Consider the following 19,141-nt stretch of genomic DNA (forward strand, 5'->3'; position numbering starts at 1 on the left):
GATCGTTATGCCAAAATTAACATTTTAGTGTTTATACTGCGATGAGACTGCAACTACTGAAAATGAAATAAATGTTTTAATAAAACCATGGCCATGTTGCTATGAATTCAAACCAGATAAGACTCACAGTAACATGTCTGTTTTAATAGATCTGACAAAATCCATATAATCCATACATTAAAGTGCAGTATGAAACAGATAGTGTACCGTCAACATAATATGGTCTGAAGATGGTGTGAGTGATAGGAGAAAGTGAAAGATGGAGATATGTTCTACACAGTGAGGGAGCGTAGACTGATACAACACGCTCATAAAACTAAAGCGTATGCTGACCATTAAACGTCTTTTAAAATGAAAAGAAAATGGCTTTTTGTACAATACTGGTTGAATGCTGAGTAAATTACATTTTCATACAGGCATCTTTTTACAGTATAAAACCGTTTTTTTCTAACACTATGATATACCTCTGGCCAATGCTGAATATTTGGTTGCATCCATTTCGGTGCGGGGGGAAAGAAACGGGAAAATATATTAAGGTTTTTCGCACTAGTCTCTTTTCTTATACTTGACAGTGACATGGATTACAGTACTACTGTATCTCAGGCAGGTTAACCATAAGAAAGATAACTACATTTCACAAGGCCTCACAACAAACCTAAACACTCAGATTTACATGTTCAAAATCACAGCATAGTCTTCTCTAAAAAGATATTCAGATGGTGATTTATAAATGTTGTGATCGTGTAGCCTGTCTGAATCCTTTACAATGATTATGTCAAGTTACCAGATCATTTGACGTTCTATTAAAGCTGAAATGCACCCTGAATCCGAAATCCCTGTGCATTTGTGTAGATCTGAAAGAATTGGATAAGTGTAAGCAATATTATATTGCGACAATTCCACCTGGAGTATCAGAGAGCAGTATGGAGCTACCACCTGTTTACCTATCCAATCCTCTCAGATCTACACAAGTGCATAAGAAGTAGTGGGGTCTGGAGCTTGATTTGGAATTCAGGGGAGGTTACTGTTCGCATGCACTTGTGTATTGCTGCATCCAAACAGCAGTCAGACTTCCCCTCTCCCTTCCCCATGCAAGTCTGTTGAATTCTGATACCGTTAACAAAAGATTGTAGACCAGCACGATTAACAGTTACAGACTAGGAGTATTATGACACATCTCAAGGCACAGAATGATTAGCATTATTATAATGACATGTACCGTTGTCTCATTATGTAGTCCCTAGAGCTACTGGTGTTGTAGGCTGGCAGTGATGGAATGGCTGTTTACGCAAAGGGTCAAGTCATCATAAGATCAAGTTATCAGGACTTGGCAAACAGACTCTGTGTGTACCTTTAGGAGTTGGCAACATTACAGTAGAAGACAGACACAATTGAATCTAGTTCAGCAGTAGACTAAGGTCATAAAACTAGATCTTGATCCATCTCTATCTCTGACGGGAACTAAAATTGAGTATGGACTCCTGAGTTGGTGTGTTTCTTGACATTGGTAGATTGTGTCATGGTCTCACTGATTTCAATTAGGTTTATTCGCCAACATTTTCAATAGAATTTCTTTTAAACCTTTCTTACATTATTACATCTTTCGCTCACTGATAAACTTAAGTAGATTCAGGCAAATGCCTTCATGTTCTATTTGAAACACTCCATAAAAACGACCATTTGTCTGAAACCATTGTTATGTCATTTGGCAATATTCCATATAGTGTAAAAAAAATAAGTACAACTATCAAAGACATTTACTGATACACAAAATAGGTCTCACAAGCAAGAGCCTGTAACTAAATCAAGATCTCCATTTGGCAATATAGAAAGGCTTTTGAGCAGAAAGTCTGACAGTTATGTTGTTTTGGTTATATACAGTGTGTGTGTGTGTCTCTTCCAGGGCTCCCTTTTTTAATCCGAGGGCAGAAGCAAGTAGAAAAACCAGTGGAGAAAAATGTATATTGTAAAGTGAGAGATGTGAGATTTAAAAATAGATATAATGAACGTAACAAAATAAAAAGGCAATTTCCCAAAACTGGGAGAGGATAAGGCCCTAGAAGGAAAGGCCTGAATCTATTGAAGTGTTTTCTTGCCGAAACAGTCTCCTTATGACCTTATGTCACCGCTAGGCCACCGTAAGCAATGTATGACCTTATGTCACCGCTAGGCCACCGTATGCAACTCTCCCCTATTAGTTCATGAACTGCGTGTAGCCCTCGGCTCCGGTTACTATAACGTCCATCCATATCCTCATGGCCTCCGGGGCAGGGGCCACCATGTAGTAGAGTCTGTCGTGAGTCTTCACACAGAAGGTCAACGAGGGATTGGGGCTCTGGGATTGGAGAAGAGAGAAAGGTCAAAGGTCAGTAATATGGAGATGACATGTAATTTAATGACTCCGATTTGGCCCAAACAGCACTCGATGTTAAGGGGCGTGAAGGTGCGGCAGCTACCCATATCCTTTTGGGGAACATTGGAGGTTAGATTGAATGCAGAATATGTGGGCGGAGAGTTTTTTCTACGTGCTACCCTCCGATATTGTCTCAGATTCAACTAAAATAACCAATATCATGCTCTGTGTAAACAACTACATATTTTTTCTAAATTCATTGGTCATGATGGTTAGTACAATGGGTGCACTATAATAATCAAATATCTTAAACGACAACCCAAAAACCACAGGCAAGTGTTAGAGAGTTGCTACACATTGCCCATATATATGTTTTTCAACAATTGATGACTTTTCAACAACTGATTGTCTTGTTGATGGACAATGGGGCTTCTCCTATGCTGACAATCACACTTCTGTCTATTGAACCTGTAAAAATAAGTGAGCACTACGCTGCTCTACCACGTGTTTATCCACAACACACAGTTAATCATGGCGTGGCAGGCACACACACCTCTCTTCGAAACTGAGGAGGCAGGAGCTCAGAAAAGTGCTGAAGGAGACAATCAGAGTCAAAACAGGATACAGGAAATACTGCAGCAGCTCGACTGCCAGCAGGACAGTACACACACACACACACACACACGACAATCTACACACACAACATAAGACGCAAGTGCCCAACCCACATATTTTACAGTTACACACATGCACTTAAGCTGTATACAGTATGTAAAATACAACACTTTGATATGCACACACGCAAACACACACCTGGATAATCCACCCGTATTTAGTCTGTTTCAATTGTATTAATTGAAGGGACAGATTCAAACACAACCAATTCCACAGAGGAACAAACAAGTGAATAATCTCTCTAAGAAGGCTTGCTTTGGCAAACAACTCCAAAGGTATTTAGTCAGCCACCAATTGTGCAAGTTCTCCCACTTAAAAAGATGAGAGTGGCCTGTAATTTTCATCATAGGTACACGTCAACTATGACAGACAAATTGAGGGAAAAAAATCCAGAAAATCACATAGTAGGATTTTTTATGAATTTATTTGCAAATTATGGTGGAAAATAAGTATTTGGTCACCTACAAACAAGCAAGATTTCTGGCTCTCACAGACCTGTAACTTCTTCTTTAAGAGGCTCCTCTGTCCTCCACTCGTTACCTGTATTAATGGCACCTGTTTGAACTTGTTATCAGTATAAAAGACACCTGTCCACAACCTCAAACAGTCACACTCCAAACTCCACTATGGCCAAGACCAAAGAGCTGTCAAAGGACACCAGAAACAAAATTGTAGACCTGCACCAGGCTTGGAAGACTGAATCTGCAATAGGTAAGCAGCTTGGTTTGAAGAAATCAACTGTGGGAGCAATTATTAGGAAATGGAAGACATACAAGACCACTGATAATCTCCCTCGATCTGGGGCTCCATGCAAGATCTCACCCCGTGGGGTCAAAATGATCACAAGAACGGTGAGCAAAAATCCCAGAACCACACGGGGGGACCTAGTGAATGACCTGCAGAGAACTGGGACCAAAGTAACAAAGCCTACCATCAGTAACACACTAAGCCGCCAGGAACTCAAATCCTGCAGTGCCAGACGTGTCCCCCTGCTTAAGCCAGTACATGTCCAGGCCCGTCTGAAGTTTGCTAGAGTGCATTTGGATGATCCAGAAGAGGATTGGGAGAATGTCATATGGTCAGATGAAACCAAAATATAACTTTTTGGTAAAAACTCAACTCGTCGTGTTTGGAGGACAAAGAATGCTGAGTTGCATCCAAAGAACACCATACCTACTGTGAAGCATGGGGGTGGAAACATCATGCTTTGGGGCTGTTTTTCTGCAAAGGGACCAGGACAACTGATCTGTGTAAAGGAAAGAATGAATGGGGCCATGTATCGTGAGATTTTGAGTGAAAACCTCCTTCCATCAGCAAGGGCATTGAAGATGAAACGTGGCTGGGTCTTTCAGCATGACAATGATCCCAAACACACCGCCCGGGCAACGAAGGAGTGGCTTCGTAAGAAGCATTTCAAGGTCCTGGAGTGGCCTAGCCAGTTTCCAGATCTCAACCCCATAGAAAATCTTTGGAGGGAGTTGAAAGTCCGTGTTGCCCAGCGACAGCCCCAAAACATCACTGCTCTAGAGGAGATCTGCATGGAGGAATGGGCCAAAATACCAGCAACAGTGTGCGAAAACCTTGTGAAGACTTACAGAAAACGTTTGACCTGTGTCATTACCAACAAAGGGTATATAACAAAGTATTGAGAAACTTTTGTTATTGACCAAATACTTATTTTCCACCATAATTTGCAAATAAATTCATTAAAAATCCTACAATGTGATTTTCTGGATTTTTTTTTCATTTTGTCTGTCATAGTTGACGTGTACCTATGATGAAAATTACAGGCCTCTCTCATCTTTTTAAGTGGGAGAACCTGCACAATTGGTGGCTGACTAAATACTTTTTTTCCCCACTGTATGAAACCAAGGGGGAAAATGTGAGGATCCAGAGATGCACTGTTCGGTAATGACTGTGGGTTTTCATTATGTCTTGTAATAATCATGCATGATTACGCTCCTAGTGGGTATTCAACAGAAAGTTGCAGATAGCAATGGAATATGTAGAGCTGACACGAATCCTTATTCTACATGACAGACAATCCTATCAATTCTACATTATACATTTCTATCTGAACATTCTGTGTAAACAACCAAATCAACAAACACACACACATGTTGCACTGGGGTAAGAGGGGCAGAGAACAAGCAATGGGTGGGTCGAGACAAAAAGTGATACATACATTGGCCAAATTGAGGTTGAAAAATCCTTTCTGTGAAACCAGCCAGTCAAAGCAAAAGAGTGAGAAGAGAAATGAAAGCGTGGAAGAAGCAAAACGTGTATAAAACAAAAGATCTTAAAGAAAGATAATTATTTAATCAGTACAGTGAAAGCATAAAAAGAAAAGTGATTAGAGGATTTTATTGTTTTCTGTATAAAGATTGTTCTCCAATTGTTAGGTAGATAACACAGAACGTACCTTTGTGGCGCTACGCAAGTGATCATAGTAGACCTCTTCAATGGCCTGGAAGTAGATGACTCCTTTCAGTTTGGTCTCGTGCTTGTCTGTAGAGGAGATGAACATGACAAAATGCTTAGGTAAAAATATCACGTTATTATTTTAGATTCCTACAGTACAGTTTCTTTGATGACAGACGGAGAGAGAGTCATAGTAAAGGACAATCCTTTTCATTGTTAATCACAATTCTATTCTTGAGCTTGTACAGTATTTCCTAAGCCAGTGTCATAAAAGTAACATACTGTATCATCATGTCCATTTGAAGTTTCAAGTTATTTTTTGTTGAGAACACGGCTTCCTTTTCATTTTAAATAGGTTGCAGTGTCTCTGACTACTACTGTATTTTAGACTTCGGCCTCTATTCAATCCTCCTTGCAGAAATTCAGCTTTACAGCGTGATTGAAATTTAAAGGCAATGTTCCCCCTTTAGTGGAGACTGCATTCACAGTAAACGCTGCATGTCGGCTCAATCGGAAATAACTTTTAATTTATATCGCGGAATTTAATAGAGCCCCTGATTTCTACATTCTTACACCCTTATGGTACAATATTGCAGCTTATTTCATCAACCACTGCAAAAACACAAGAGGAACCGGGGGTAACTTTATGCCCCTTTTTACCTTCAGGCATAAACTGCACTAGATCCCTGCTACATAAAAATAATAATACAAGCGCAATTTTTTTGGAAAAGTAGTTGCAATTTTATATGAAGTAATTATTTAATAATTATCTATTTTATCATGCAAATCGCCAAGCATTTGCATATTACTGTATCTAAACGCCTGCTACCAAACCGCTACCCACAAATGTGCATTACCCTTGTGTATCCTAATGTTCATCTCTACCGAACTCATTTATACCACCTTTCACAAATACAGTCTACATTAAGGTCAAGGGGTATGAATATGCCATGCACTGTATCTCCCATTGGCTCGATCAGAGCAGTTTCCTTACCAATGTAATATGAGAAGGTCCTTTTGAGGCGGTCGAAGACAAACCAGCGTTTCTTCCACGACTTGATTTTGCCGCCCATCTTGACCAGGTAACCCTTGCACATCTTCTCTGTGAGGATCACGTGGTAAGAGGTCTCCACGTTGTGGCCGGATGACTCGATGTGGGAGCGCAGGTCAAACTCCTCCTTGCGGATGGGCAGGTAACGAGTCATAGGACGAGCCTGAGGAAAGAAGGAAACAAACGTGTAACGAGTCTTTCAAAAGCCTATACGACTAACAGATGATCAGAGAGACAGATCTCAAAATGCATTTTCTTTTTGTTTGGATTTTTCGTTGTTATCGGGCCTGAGGCTCACCTGGGAGAAGTTCTTGCTCCTCATCTTCACCTCCTTGTCCACCAGCTGCTGCCTGTGCACCGTCTCGTCCTGCAGCCTCTTCTCAGCCTCCTCGCGCCTCCTCCTCTCCTCCTCCAGCATCTGCCTACGGGCATGGCTCTCTCGCTCCTGGAGAGAAGGACGGAGGTGGAGAAAAGATCATGAACATAATGCCCTTTTTACATCAGCAGTTGTCGCAAAGTGCTTTACAGATCCCCAGCCTAAAACCCCAAAAAGAAAGCAATGCAGAGGTAGAAGCAGAGTGGCTAGGAAAAACTCCTTAGAAGGCAGAAAAATAGAGAGGAACCAGGCTCTGACGGGTGGCCAGTCATGTTCTGGCTGTAAACACTGAAGTAAGATGTTAGTATGGGATCTGATAGGAAGCTAGCCATGGTGTGTGAGGTGGTGTCTTACTTTGGATTCTATGAGCCTGGCCTTCTCTAGGTGGGCTTCTTTCAGCATCTTCTCCATCTCTTCGATCTTCAGCGCGTCCATCCCACTGGCACTGCAAACCAGACACAGTCAGAGATACATCTCAACTATCAATGACATCCATCATTCAATATATTTATGGGTAACAGTGTATTAATACTCTTAGGTCCCAAAACTGTGGCCCGTCATGGAAAACCACCCCCAAAATGGTTAAAGATCGGCGAGCTTCTCACATAGGAACGAAGAGGATTAAGTAAGTCCTAAAACATCTGTCATCACTGGTCATAAAAACATTAACTTACTATGTGGACACTAACTACCATAAAGAGTTATTAACTATTATCAACGGTTTAGAGGTCCAATGCTGTATACACTGGAAATGTCCCGTACGGCCAGGTGGTGCCTAGCGGACAGTGAGTGCAAGGTTGTTTTCATGACGGCATGCGAAGGACAACATTCTAAAACGTTTTGCAACAGAAGACGAATGACTGTTTCTCATTGGACTCTCATTCACTCCGCTTTGGATGTTTTTTCCCCCCACTTCCTGCCTACTGAACACAACCCTAATGAGTGCTTAGGCCAGTTGATTACGTGCAATCTTTGATATCCCATTTAAAGTGGAGAAACTGCTGTGCTTTCACCAGGTGCAAAGGGGATGGACACATCTGCCTTGTCTGTGTGCAACCACACACACATCCTACCTTTCATATCAACTGGCTCAGGGCAACCCCTCTTTATATCTGTGCAGAGTGTCTTCACTAGTCTTAAGACTCTATGTTACTAGTCATTTGACTATATTTCAGCAGTCACTCACCCAAATGTTTAACTAGCCAAAATACAAAATGTTGACTTTTAACCAGTCATAAAGATTAAAGGGAGCATCCCTTCTGCTGTAGCCTACACATGTATCCAGGGCCGCATCCCAAATAGCACCCTATTCCCTACATAGTGCACTACATTTGACCAAAGCTCATAGGCTCTGGTCAAAAGTAGTGCACTATGTAGGGAATAGGGAGTCATTTGGGCACGACCAGGATCATCCAATATAGCGAATCAATTATTTGAGAGGAAGACAGTGTTCAGCGAGACAGAGAAACTGTCTCTGGCATGTGGTTATGCAAGAGCGTTTCCCTGTTGACATTTTTGTAGGCCTGCGATAATACATGCACGACAACAAACTTGACAAGTTCTGTACGGACTGGGAGTGCCTTTGACTGTCACAAAGACGACCTGTTCACATTTGAATTCTAAGTTGTAGAATGTTTGAACTGGATTTAGAGAATTATAAAATTGTCACACTATCATGCCGACTGAAACCAAACTGTGCTGGCTCGGATACTTTACACATCGTCCTTTTCGGCATGGTTCCAGCAGACCAGCTCAGGACAGACAACCTGGTTTGGTTCGGCTCAGTAGTGTAAAAAACCCTATATTGTACAATAGATATCCACCTGATTACTGCTAACAGTGGATGGACAACAGCTGAGCAGACAAGCAGGCTTCTTTTGTCACTAGTAGACAGACAGTAATGAATAATGAGCTGATACAAGACAGCTTGACCAAATTAACAGATTGTGCACAATTCACAGTCAGACAGCACGTGGGGAGGAGTCATATGACCCATGTGGTTACTTGTCGGAGATCCCTTGGCAGAAATTAGCCAGTGTTTGTGTGTACGTGTGTGTGTCATGTAAGGCTGAGTGTTCCTCGCTCTGGCTCTGACCTGGATATGTTGTTGGTGAAGAGTGTATGTGTGTGTGTTCGAGGATATGCGTGTGTGTGCATGTGTGTGTTTGTGTGTGTGCATCTCTAACCTGGACATGTTGTCGGGGGAGCAGGCCGAGTTGTTGCCGGTGGAGACGCTGGTGTCCATGCTGTCAGAGCTCTCCAGGCTTAGTGTGTCGTACGGCTGCTCGCCCGCCGACGGCGGCTGGTGGTGCAGGATGGAGTGGTGCACCATTGGAGGGCCGTGGGCGTGGGAAGGGGTATACTGGGTGTTGAGGTGGGTCTGTGAGCTGTGGATCGCATCCCACTGGCACTGGGCTTCCACTGCAGCCCGCTGCTTCAGCTCAGCCAAACGCCGCCGCTGCTCCTCGATCACCTGGTGGCCTGGGGGTGGAGGGAGAGGGAGAGGGAGGAAGTAGGAGGTCATAGCTGATCTGTGGGGTGGTTTGATCACGTCCAGGGATACCCCATTATGTCCCATGATGACAGTTCCAGGATGAATGGCAGTGCCCTCAGCATGCAGACACACATACTCACCCACTAACCAACTCAAACACACACACACATGATTCATATCCACTTGCCAAGCAAAAGGTCATGATGATCAGTGTCACCCAGCTATGAAGACAGAGTAAACCTAAAGATTGCCTATGAGTCCGTGTAATGTAGGATACCACAGGTCAGCGACAGATGAAACCAGGCCCCACACATACATCAAACATACAACATGTATGTGCTCGGTATTATCAAAAGCCCAAGCTCAATTCAACCAGCAACACTTTTCCTCATCATCAAAGCTTCCTAAGTACAGTAGCAGCAAAAATACTAATAAAAAATGATCCAGTAACCCAAGGAAGTCATCTTCAAGTCCAAACTCATGCTCGCTAGCCATCATATAACTGACAGATACCTCTTTAAAAACAGCCGCAAAGTTAAAGTGGAACAAAGGTGGCCCGACAGGTGAAAAGCACCGCTTCAACCGAACGCATGCATTGTTGATTCTCAGCAGGAGGATGGAGACAGACAAGAAGATGGAGAAGAAAGATGGATGGAGATTTTATATGAGACGAATGTAAGACTGTTAGGAAATGAACATGAGACCAAACCCACTCCCAGGCTCAGAGGTCTGTCTGTCTATCTGTCTGTCTGTGGGATTGTCCATGGTGGAGCAGGGAGACTCAGACGTGGAAGGCAAGGAGGACTCTGTGACATGGAGAGTGGAGGACAGTAATGGAAAGAGGGATGGTTGGATGGAGGGATGGAAGGACAGGGTGACAGACAGAGAGACAGACAAGAGGACAACATGGTGGTTAAATCTGAGCTAGAGGAGGCAAGCAAGGGAGGGGTCGTAACCGTGGAGGAAGAGACTGGTTGAGGGGGAAGTGGGGTGATGGAGACAGGGACAAGGACGGGGTGTGGTTTCTCTGAAGCATTACAGGAAATCATGAAATGACAGACAACAAATCTTGCTTATAGAAACCTGGAGAGGACCATCTTAAACACATTATAAATATACTAATTCCAGGTTGATGTTTACTGCTGGAACCCTATAAGGAAACTCTTGCCTCAAACCAGAACATGGGACAGCAGCCTGGTGTAAACTCCCAAAAGGATGTTACCTTTCTGCTGTAAGGCTAGCGCTCTCTTGGTCTCTATGTCCTGCATGGTGGCAGCCAAGTTCCGTGGCAAACTGCCTGTACTGTTGGGAACCATCAGTGGGCTCTAGAAGGACACAAAATAAGGAGAGTGATTGATTGATTCATTTATTAAATTCAATTAACAATGAAAAACACATACAGCAACATATCAATGCAATGGCAGTACACAAATTACAAACCATCAAGGTTTATTTCCAATGTGGTCATCATTGACTGGCAGGCAAGGCCAAGAGCCAATAAGACATTACATTTACATTTACATTTTAGTCATTTAGCAGACGCTCTTATCCAGAGCGACTTACAGTTAGTGAATACATATATTATTTTTTTATACTGCCCCCCCCCGTGGGAATCAAACCCACAACCCTGGCGTTGCAAACGCCATGCTCTATCAACTGAGCTACATCCCTGCCGGCCATTCCCTCCCCTACCCTGGACGACGCTGGGCCAATTGTGCGCCGCCCATGAGTCTCCCGGTCGCGGCCGGCTGCGACAGAGCCTGGATTTGAACCAGGATCTCTAGTGGCACAGTTAGCACTGCGATGCAGTGCCTTAGACCACTGCGCCACTCAGGAGTACACTGACACATCCAGTGAATGGACTTACAGTATATAAACCATCAAATGCTATGCATTAACCTTTGACGCATGACAACAGCTACAGATAAACATCCAGCTCTCAGTCTTGTGAGCGATGTCATCTAATACTATCAAATGTAATCTGATACTATCATGTAGCACACAACACATAACAACCTGCCGTTGTTTACCGGTATGTAACCACATGCTAGGTCAAATCAAACACCAGGTGACCTGAGAGGGATACATACAATACATTCAGATTGATTGTGTATAAGGGCCCTATGTACTGTAGTCTTCCTCATAGAAACTTACCACAAACTCGTATGATGAAGCTAGCTAAATTGCAGGATTACAGCAAATGGCTGCCTCAGAAGAGATCTACACGAGCTACACGATCCAGCCACAAACTTGACCTCCCTCCTACACCAGTACCTTCCATTTTGTATTTTAATGTGGTTGTAGGTATGTAGACCTGAGTAGGCTGCAATTCAGCTTTTAGCTGCAAATGTGTACTATTCAAATTCACCTTAAATCAAAATAGTTGATTACTACATGATCCGCTGAGGACCCTACTAGCCAACAAGTAGTGATGGAGCGGAGCTGATGAGGTTTACCTTTGAGGTTGTGTTGCGTCCCAGTGTGGCAGCTCCGCACTGCAGATGGGATCCGGAGCCTGCTTTGGGTTGTCCAGCATCACTGTCCAGCTTGGAGCAGAACACCTGGGAGGAGGAGTGAAGACGGACCAGGATCAGCTATCAAACTCAGTAGACTAATTGTTTGAGGTTCCCCCACATAGTAAAACATGGATTACATTAAATGGAATGAGGAATATAAACTGTGGTGCTTATTCAAAACTAGTCTGGTGGGAGATGCTGTGAGAAGTAGAGAGTAGGGTACAAATACAAAGAAATAGGCTTCTTTAGCATTTCAAAGGCACATTTATTGACATTTCAATTCAACCAACATATTGATATTGATTGATATCTTTGAAATGCTAAAGCAGCCTACTTTTGGTGAGTGAACTTTAATCGCTACTGCTACTACTGAGATATCAGACACAGCCAGAGACATTGATTATTATGGCAGCACCAGCAGCATCCCTTTTATCGGTGGTCCTTTGAGTCCTCCCACAGATGTAACGACAGAATCAGTGTCAAAGTGCTTTACTGGTAGATGCCAGTGTGAAGAAACACACCCTGTTGTAACCACAACCTTCAGGTGGTTTGTGGCACGGCCTCAGCTGGCCATTCAGTATGAGGTCTTTGGCTTTTCATTATTTTTTTTACATTTTATGCCAGTAAATCTTCAGAGATTTATTGCAGTCTAGGCTATACCCAGGTTGGGGTCAATTAATATGTAAAGTACATGGCATTGACCCCAACCCTTTGGCTGAGCTTGTATGTACTGTAATATAACCTAGCAGTAAATCGAATACAATGCACATTATACAGAATCATTTTTGAAGATGTAACATTTCATAATCCGGTGCAATGTAATGACATTGTCACGATCGTCTAATGAGGGAGACCAAGGCGCAGCGTTGCGAGTGAACATATTCTATTTATTAAATGCTCACACAAACAAAACAATAAACAATGAATGTGTGACGTCTATGGTACAACACGAACACACACGAACAAAATCCCACAACCCGAAAGAAAAACAGACAGATTAAATATGGCTCCCAATCAGAGACAACCAGCCGACAGCTGACACTCGTTGCCTCTGATTGGGAGTCACACCGGCAAACATAGAAAATAGACAACCTAGAACACCCACCAAAGAAACAGAAAACATAGAATGAACACACCCTGGCTCAACATAATGAGTCCCCGAGCCAGGGTGTGACAGTACCCCCCCTAAAGGCGCGGACTGCGACCGCGCCTAAATACGAGCAAAAACAGGGGAGGGCTGGGTGGGCATTCCTCCTCGGCGGCGGCTCCGGCTCCGGGCTTGATCCCCACTTCCTCTCCAACCCCCCAAAGTACCCCTGGTCCTGTCTAGCCCCGCTGGCCGGAGCCGGACTGACGACACGCGCCCCTGGCTTGGTGCGTGGAACAGGAATGGACCGGACCGGGCTGACGATACACACCCCTGGCTTGGTGCGTGGAGCAGGAATGGACCGGAATGGGCTGGCGACGCGCACCACAGACTTGGTGCGGAGAGCAGGAACGAGCCGGACAGGGCTGACGAAACGCACCACAGACTTGGTGCGGGGAGCAGGAACAGGCCGGGCCGGGCTGGCGACGCGCACCACAGGTTTGGTGCGGGGAGCAGGAACAGGCCGGGCCGGGCTGGCGACGCGCACCACAGACTTGGTGCGGAGAGCAGGAACGGGCCGGACCGGGCTGGCGACGCGCACCACAGGTTTGGTGCGGGGAGCAGGAACAGGCCGGGCCGGGCTGGCGACGCGCACCACAGACTTGGTGCGGAGAGCAGGAACGGGCCGGACCGGGCTGGCGACGCGCACCACAGGTTTGGTGCAGGGAGCAGGAACAGGCCGGGCCGGGCTGGCGACGCGCACCATAGGCTCGGTGCGGGAAGCAGGAACAGGCCGGGCCGGGCTGACGACACGCACCACAGGCTTGATGCGAGGAACAGGCCGGACCGTACTGGGGACACACACCACTGGCCCTACGCAGGGATCAGGAACGGGCCGGACCGGACTGGTAACACACCCCAGTACCTCTCGCCGTGCCTCCACACTTTCCCTCTCCTCTGTGACCAGTGGCCCCCTTGACCTGGCGGCCTCCTCTTCACACCCGCTGGACCGCTCCCTCGCGGCCTCCTGCTGCCCCGTCGTCCACGTCGTGAGCCCCCCCCTAAAAATGTTCTGGGGGTCTCTCCTCCCCGTGGGCCAGGCCTCCATCGTTCTCGCCCACCTCTCGCTCCTCTGTCTCCAAACCTCGTCACTCAGCTCCTCAATGGGCTTGACCCAGTCGAAGCTCTTGATCCATTGCTCCATAGACCAGCCTCTCTCCTCCTCACGCTGCTTGGTCTGGTACTGGTGGGATTTTCTGTCACGATCGTCTAATGAGGGAGACCAAGGCGCAGCGTTGCGAGTGAACATATTCTATTTATTAAATGCTCACACAAACAAAACAATAAACAACGAATGCGTGACGTCTATGGTACAACACGAACACACACGAACAAAATCCCACAACCCGAAAGAAAAACAGACAGATTAAATATGGCTCCCAATCAGAGACAACCAGCCGACAGCTGACACTCGTTACCTCTGATTGGGAGTCACACCGGCAAACATAGAAAATAGACAACCTAGAACACCCACCAAAGAAACAGAAAACATAGAATGAACACACCCTGGCTCAACATAATGAGTCCCCGAGCCAGGGTGTGACAGACATCCATGAGTGGTACTAGTTTCGGATTGAATACTGACAAAATATGCTAACAGATTACCATAAAGCATGTGGAAGATCCTTAAAGAATTCAAACTAATGAAAAAGGGAAAACTAAATGCATGAGTGGCAGCAAGCCCAGACAGACCATCATTGAACAATTAACTCAATCAACAAATCACACTGCACTTGAAAAGCCATTTTCATCGGAAAAGAGAACATGAAGACAGAACAGAAACAATGGAAGAGTAAAACAAGGGGAGGAATAGAAAATAGGAGAAGGCCTCTGAGAATTACCTGCATAGGCCTGCGAGCGGAGAGAACTTTAGCTGGGAGAGGGGGGCAGAGCTGGCTGCTCTCCCCAGCAGCCATCACCTCCTGGTACCACTGCTCTAAATCGAGAGTGGGGTTTTGAGGCCTACTGCGCTCAGGCTGGTACTGGAGGGCCGCAGTTAAGAGTCCACAGTAAGAGGCAGCAGAGAGGCAAAGGACAGGATGGACAGAGCAAGGGAGTGGAGGAGAAGAGGAAGAGAAATAAGAAATTAAAGTATTAATTAGCAAATAAGAGGATCAGGTAGTGACGGAAATATAAATATTTTCCGAAATGTTATGTTTTTGGTGTGTTAATGTTCATCTTCTTGAAACATCAACAAATGCTGACATATAGGTCTCTCAACGGGTAAAACTTGTTGAAATGACGTCAATACAACCAGTTTACAACCAATTACAAAAATGGCTGTAAACTGGTGGTTTGACGTCATTTCAACTAGCTTTGGCCACTGGGGTAGAGGGGTCATTCGGGCATCTTCACAGAAACAAGAGGTGGGTGACAAGAAATAGAGAGAGAGACCAGAGACACACCTCAACAGAGAGAGAGGGGGAGGAGCTGTGAGGAGCGGAGAGGCAGGAGAAGGCGGGATCTCCCGCTCCTGATTGGAGGGGCCGGAGAGGAGAGGTAGGGGAGGACTCGACCTTCGGCATTCCAAAGATCTGAGTTAACTGGCCCACTGTCACGTACTCCTTTCATTCAGGGATCCACACACAAACAGGCAGACAGGAGGTCAAAGGGCAAAGAGGGAAAGCGAGAAACATAGGCAGAGAAGGACACACGTCAACAGGGAGGAAAACAGCAGCTACAAAGACAGCATGTGAAATACATGGCAGTAAACCTGATTCACATACGGATAGTCTTTCAATAATATCAACCCGTCGTACCATCCAGACCTTGGTGAAATACATATGTAAAATACTTGAGCTGTGCTTGATTCAGTTTGCCTGGTACAATGGAAACAATTAAATAGTTCCAAAAGTGCAAGCTCCAAGCTAAATCAAGTATTTTAATGTATATGACATATGTATTTGATCCAGGTCTAGTACCATTATCCTCCAAATTCTCATTTTCAATCAGTAATGCAGAGGTTAGTTGAGCTGATTATATGAAGGAGGGCCATGTAGCAGAAAGCCAATACAGCAGTATGTACAGTGGGGAAAAAAAGTATTTAGTCAGCCACCAATTGTGCAAGTTCTCCCACTTAAAAAGATGAGAGAGGCCTGTAATTTTCATCATAGGTACACGTCAACATTGTAGGATTTTTAATGAATTTATTTGCAAATTATGGTGGAAAATAAGTATTTGGTCACCTACAAACAAGCAAGATTTCTGGCTCTCACAGACCTGTAACAACTTCTTTAAGAGGCTCCTCTGTCCTCCACTCGTTACATGTATTAATGGCACCTGTTTGAACTTGTTATCAGTATAAAAGACACCTGTCCACAACCTCAAACAGTCACACTCCAAACTCCACTATGGCCAAGACCAAAGAGCTGTCAAAGGACACCAGAAACAAAATTGTAGACCTGCACCAGGCTGGGAAGACTGAATCTGCAATAGGTAAGCAGCTTGGTTTGAAGAAATCAACTGTGGGAGCAATTATTAGGAAATGGAAGACATACAAGACCACTGATAATCTCCCTCGATCTGGGGCTCCACGCAAGATCTCACCCCGTGGGGTCAAAATGACCACAAGAACGGTGAGCAAAAATCCCAGAACCACACGGGGGGACCTAGTGAATGACCTGCAGAGAGCTGGGACCAAAGTAACAAAGCCTACCATCAGTAACACACTACGCCGCCAGGGACTCAAATCCTGCAGTGCAAGACGTGTCCCCCTGCTTAAGCCAGTACATGTCCAGGCCCGTCTGAAGTTTGCTAGAGTGCATTTGGATGATCCAGAAGAGGATTGGGAGAATGTCATATGGTCAGATGAAACCAAAATAGAACTTTTTGGTAAAAAATCAACTCGTCGTGTTTGGAGGACAAAGAATGCTGAGTTGCATCCAAAGAACACCATACCTACTGTGAAGCATGGGGGTGGAAACATCATGCTTTGGGGCTGTTTTTCTGCAAAGGGACCAGGACGACTGATCCGTGTAAAGGAAAGAATGAATGGGGCCATGTATCGTGAGATTTTGAGTGAAAACCTCCTTCCATCAGCAAGGGCATTGAAGATGAAACGTGGCTGGGTCTTTCAGCATGACAATGATCCCAAATACACCGCCCGGGCAACGAAGGAGTGGCTTCGTAAGAAGCATTTCAAGGTCCTGGAGTGGCCTAGCCAGTCTCCAGATCTCAACCCCATAGAAAATCTTTGGAGGGAGTTGAAAGTCTGTGTTGCCCAGCGACAGCCCCAAAACATCACTGCTCTAGAGGAGATCTGCATGGAGGAATGGGCCAAAATACCAGCAACAGTGTGTGAAAACCTTGTGAAGACTTACAGAAAACGTTTGACCTGTGTCATTGCCAACAAAGGGTATATAACAAAGTATTGAGAAACTTTTGTTATTGACCAAATACTTATTTTTCACCATAATTTGCAAATACATTCATTAAAAATCCTACAATGTGATTTTCTGGATTTCTTTTTCTCACTTTGTCTGTCATAGTTGACGTGTACCTATGATGAAAATTACAGGCCTCTCTCATCTTTTTAAGTGGGAGAACTTGCACAATTGGTGGCTGACTAAATACTTTTTTCCCCCACTGTAAGTACAGTAAGCTATCTAGAAGTAGACAGCTAGAGAGAGGAGCAACAGGTGAAAGAATGAAAAGATGGAGTGAGAGAGAAAGAGACCAAGGGTGAGTGATAAGGAGAGAGAGAGAGAGTGTGACTGAGACATAGTGAGAGAGAGAGAGAGAGAGAGAGAGAGAGAGAGAGAGAGAGAGAGAACGTGATGAGAGAGTGATAGAGAGAAAGAGAGGGCAATGGTACCTCGCAGGGGACAGCTGTGTCTAAGGTGAGCGAGAGGCTGTGCTGAGCAGAGGTGGTGAGTTGGGTGTCATGGCAATCACTCCCATACATCTTATAGACATCCGAGAGCTTCATGTACTCCTGAGAGCCAACGCAACGCACACCAAACAGGACAAGAGGCCATGAGCTCACTCCATGACAGGTCCTTTTCATAATATGCATACTCATACACACACGGATATGCACCCATCTCAAAAAGGTGTACGTGCACACACACACACACACATACACACATACATACGTAGGCATATAATACACGTGCACTTTACAACCTCCCAAGACAAGCTGCTGCTTTATCTTGTGTTTTTAAAACATAAACACATAAGCTTGTGTGAAAAACATGAACAACTATATGAACGGAATAAATAGAGCACATAATTTCTCTACCCTGTAATTTCCCACAATTACCCAAGGCTCACATCGAGCTGGAGAACTGAAAACACGCGGCAAAAGAATACTATAACAGTGATGTCAACAAGCTCTCGCCATCTTCAAAGGATAGTAAAACGCTAATAGAGAGAAGTGTACTACACAAACCAAACAGAATAGTACACTTCAATGAGAGACAAAGCACTGTGCATGTGAGCCTCTGGGTAAACCTTCACACAAACATAGCATCCTCATACCCCAGTTGTAGCATGAGTTGTTTATGCTTTTGACCATTCTAAAAGTTGAAGAGACACAACAACAATTAAAATGGCCACAGTTCATCCAACAGACCAAGTATTTCATAAAGACAAACAATGACAACATTCAAATCAGAACTGTACTTTATGGGCCTCACAGGATGACCAAATGTGTTTTTAAGCTACATATGGGGGGCGGGTTGCAATTTGCTGGGAGTCATTGGGGGTAACAAGACATAACTCACGCAGACCTCTTAAAGGCCCACTCCTTAATTAAAAAACAACAACAAAATGGCAACCTTGCAACTTGGTTTCCTATAATGCTGTAAATATCACAGAGAAGGCCTTTAAGTTTTGGACAAACACAGACTGTACATAGCGGGGTTACAGTGAGTGAGCTCAGGTGTCATGCAGTGACAGTTACACTGACAGTCTGGTTACCTCTGTCGGGATGCCCCCTGGGAATAACTGAGCGGAGGGGCTTAAATAGGAAGCAGCGGGTCGGCAGAGAGGATGCTGGGAGTGGGAGTCCTCTAACAGGTCAATCTCGCTGATATGGAGCACTTCCTGTTTCAACAGGAAGTCAGGGACACTGGTTTCAGCTCCTGTTGCTGTAGTGTACAGTTATGG

The 19,141-nt window shown here is 44.7% G+C and overlaps 1 protein-coding gene across 1 annotated transcript in view; it reads right to left on the reverse strand.

The window, feature by feature from the left end:
* Window positions 1–123: 123 nt before the first annotated feature.
* LOC311101255 (pleckstrin homology-like domain family B member 1) overlaps window positions 124–19,141 on the reverse strand; it is a gene marked incomplete at its 5' end in the record, with an annotated part of 105,951 nt that continues 86,933 nt past the window's right edge. The window contains 15 exons of the mRNA XM_084142375.1: window positions 124–2,335; window positions 2,907–2,945; window positions 5,214–5,243; window positions 5,451–5,536; window positions 6,444–6,663; window positions 6,799–6,945; window positions 7,231–7,321; window positions 9,063–9,357; window positions 10,084–10,176; window positions 10,593–10,695; window positions 11,827–11,931; window positions 14,875–15,015; window positions 15,439–15,597; window positions 17,847–17,966; window positions 18,953–19,078. Of these exons, the coding sequence (XP_083998501.1) occupies window positions 2,195–2,335; window positions 2,907–2,945; window positions 5,214–5,243; window positions 5,451–5,536; window positions 6,444–6,663; window positions 6,799–6,945; window positions 7,231–7,321; window positions 9,063–9,357; window positions 10,084–10,176; window positions 10,593–10,695; window positions 11,827–11,931; window positions 14,875–15,015; window positions 15,439–15,597; window positions 17,847–17,966; window positions 18,953–19,078 (1,896 nt within the window). The 3' untranslated portion in view covers window positions 124–2,194. The remainder of the gene's footprint in view (window positions 2,336–2,906; window positions 2,946–5,213; window positions 5,244–5,450; window positions 5,537–6,443; window positions 6,664–6,798; window positions 6,946–7,230; window positions 7,322–9,062; window positions 9,358–10,083; window positions 10,177–10,592; window positions 10,696–11,826; window positions 11,932–14,874; window positions 15,016–15,438; window positions 15,598–17,846; window positions 17,967–18,952; window positions 19,079–19,141) is intronic.

Source organism: Coregonus lavaretus, assembly GCF_964263955.1.
Source record: "Coregonus lavaretus genome assembly, chromosome: 26".
Taxonomy (NCBI): domain Eukaryota; kingdom Metazoa; phylum Chordata; class Actinopteri; order Salmoniformes; family Salmonidae; genus Coregonus; species Coregonus lavaretus.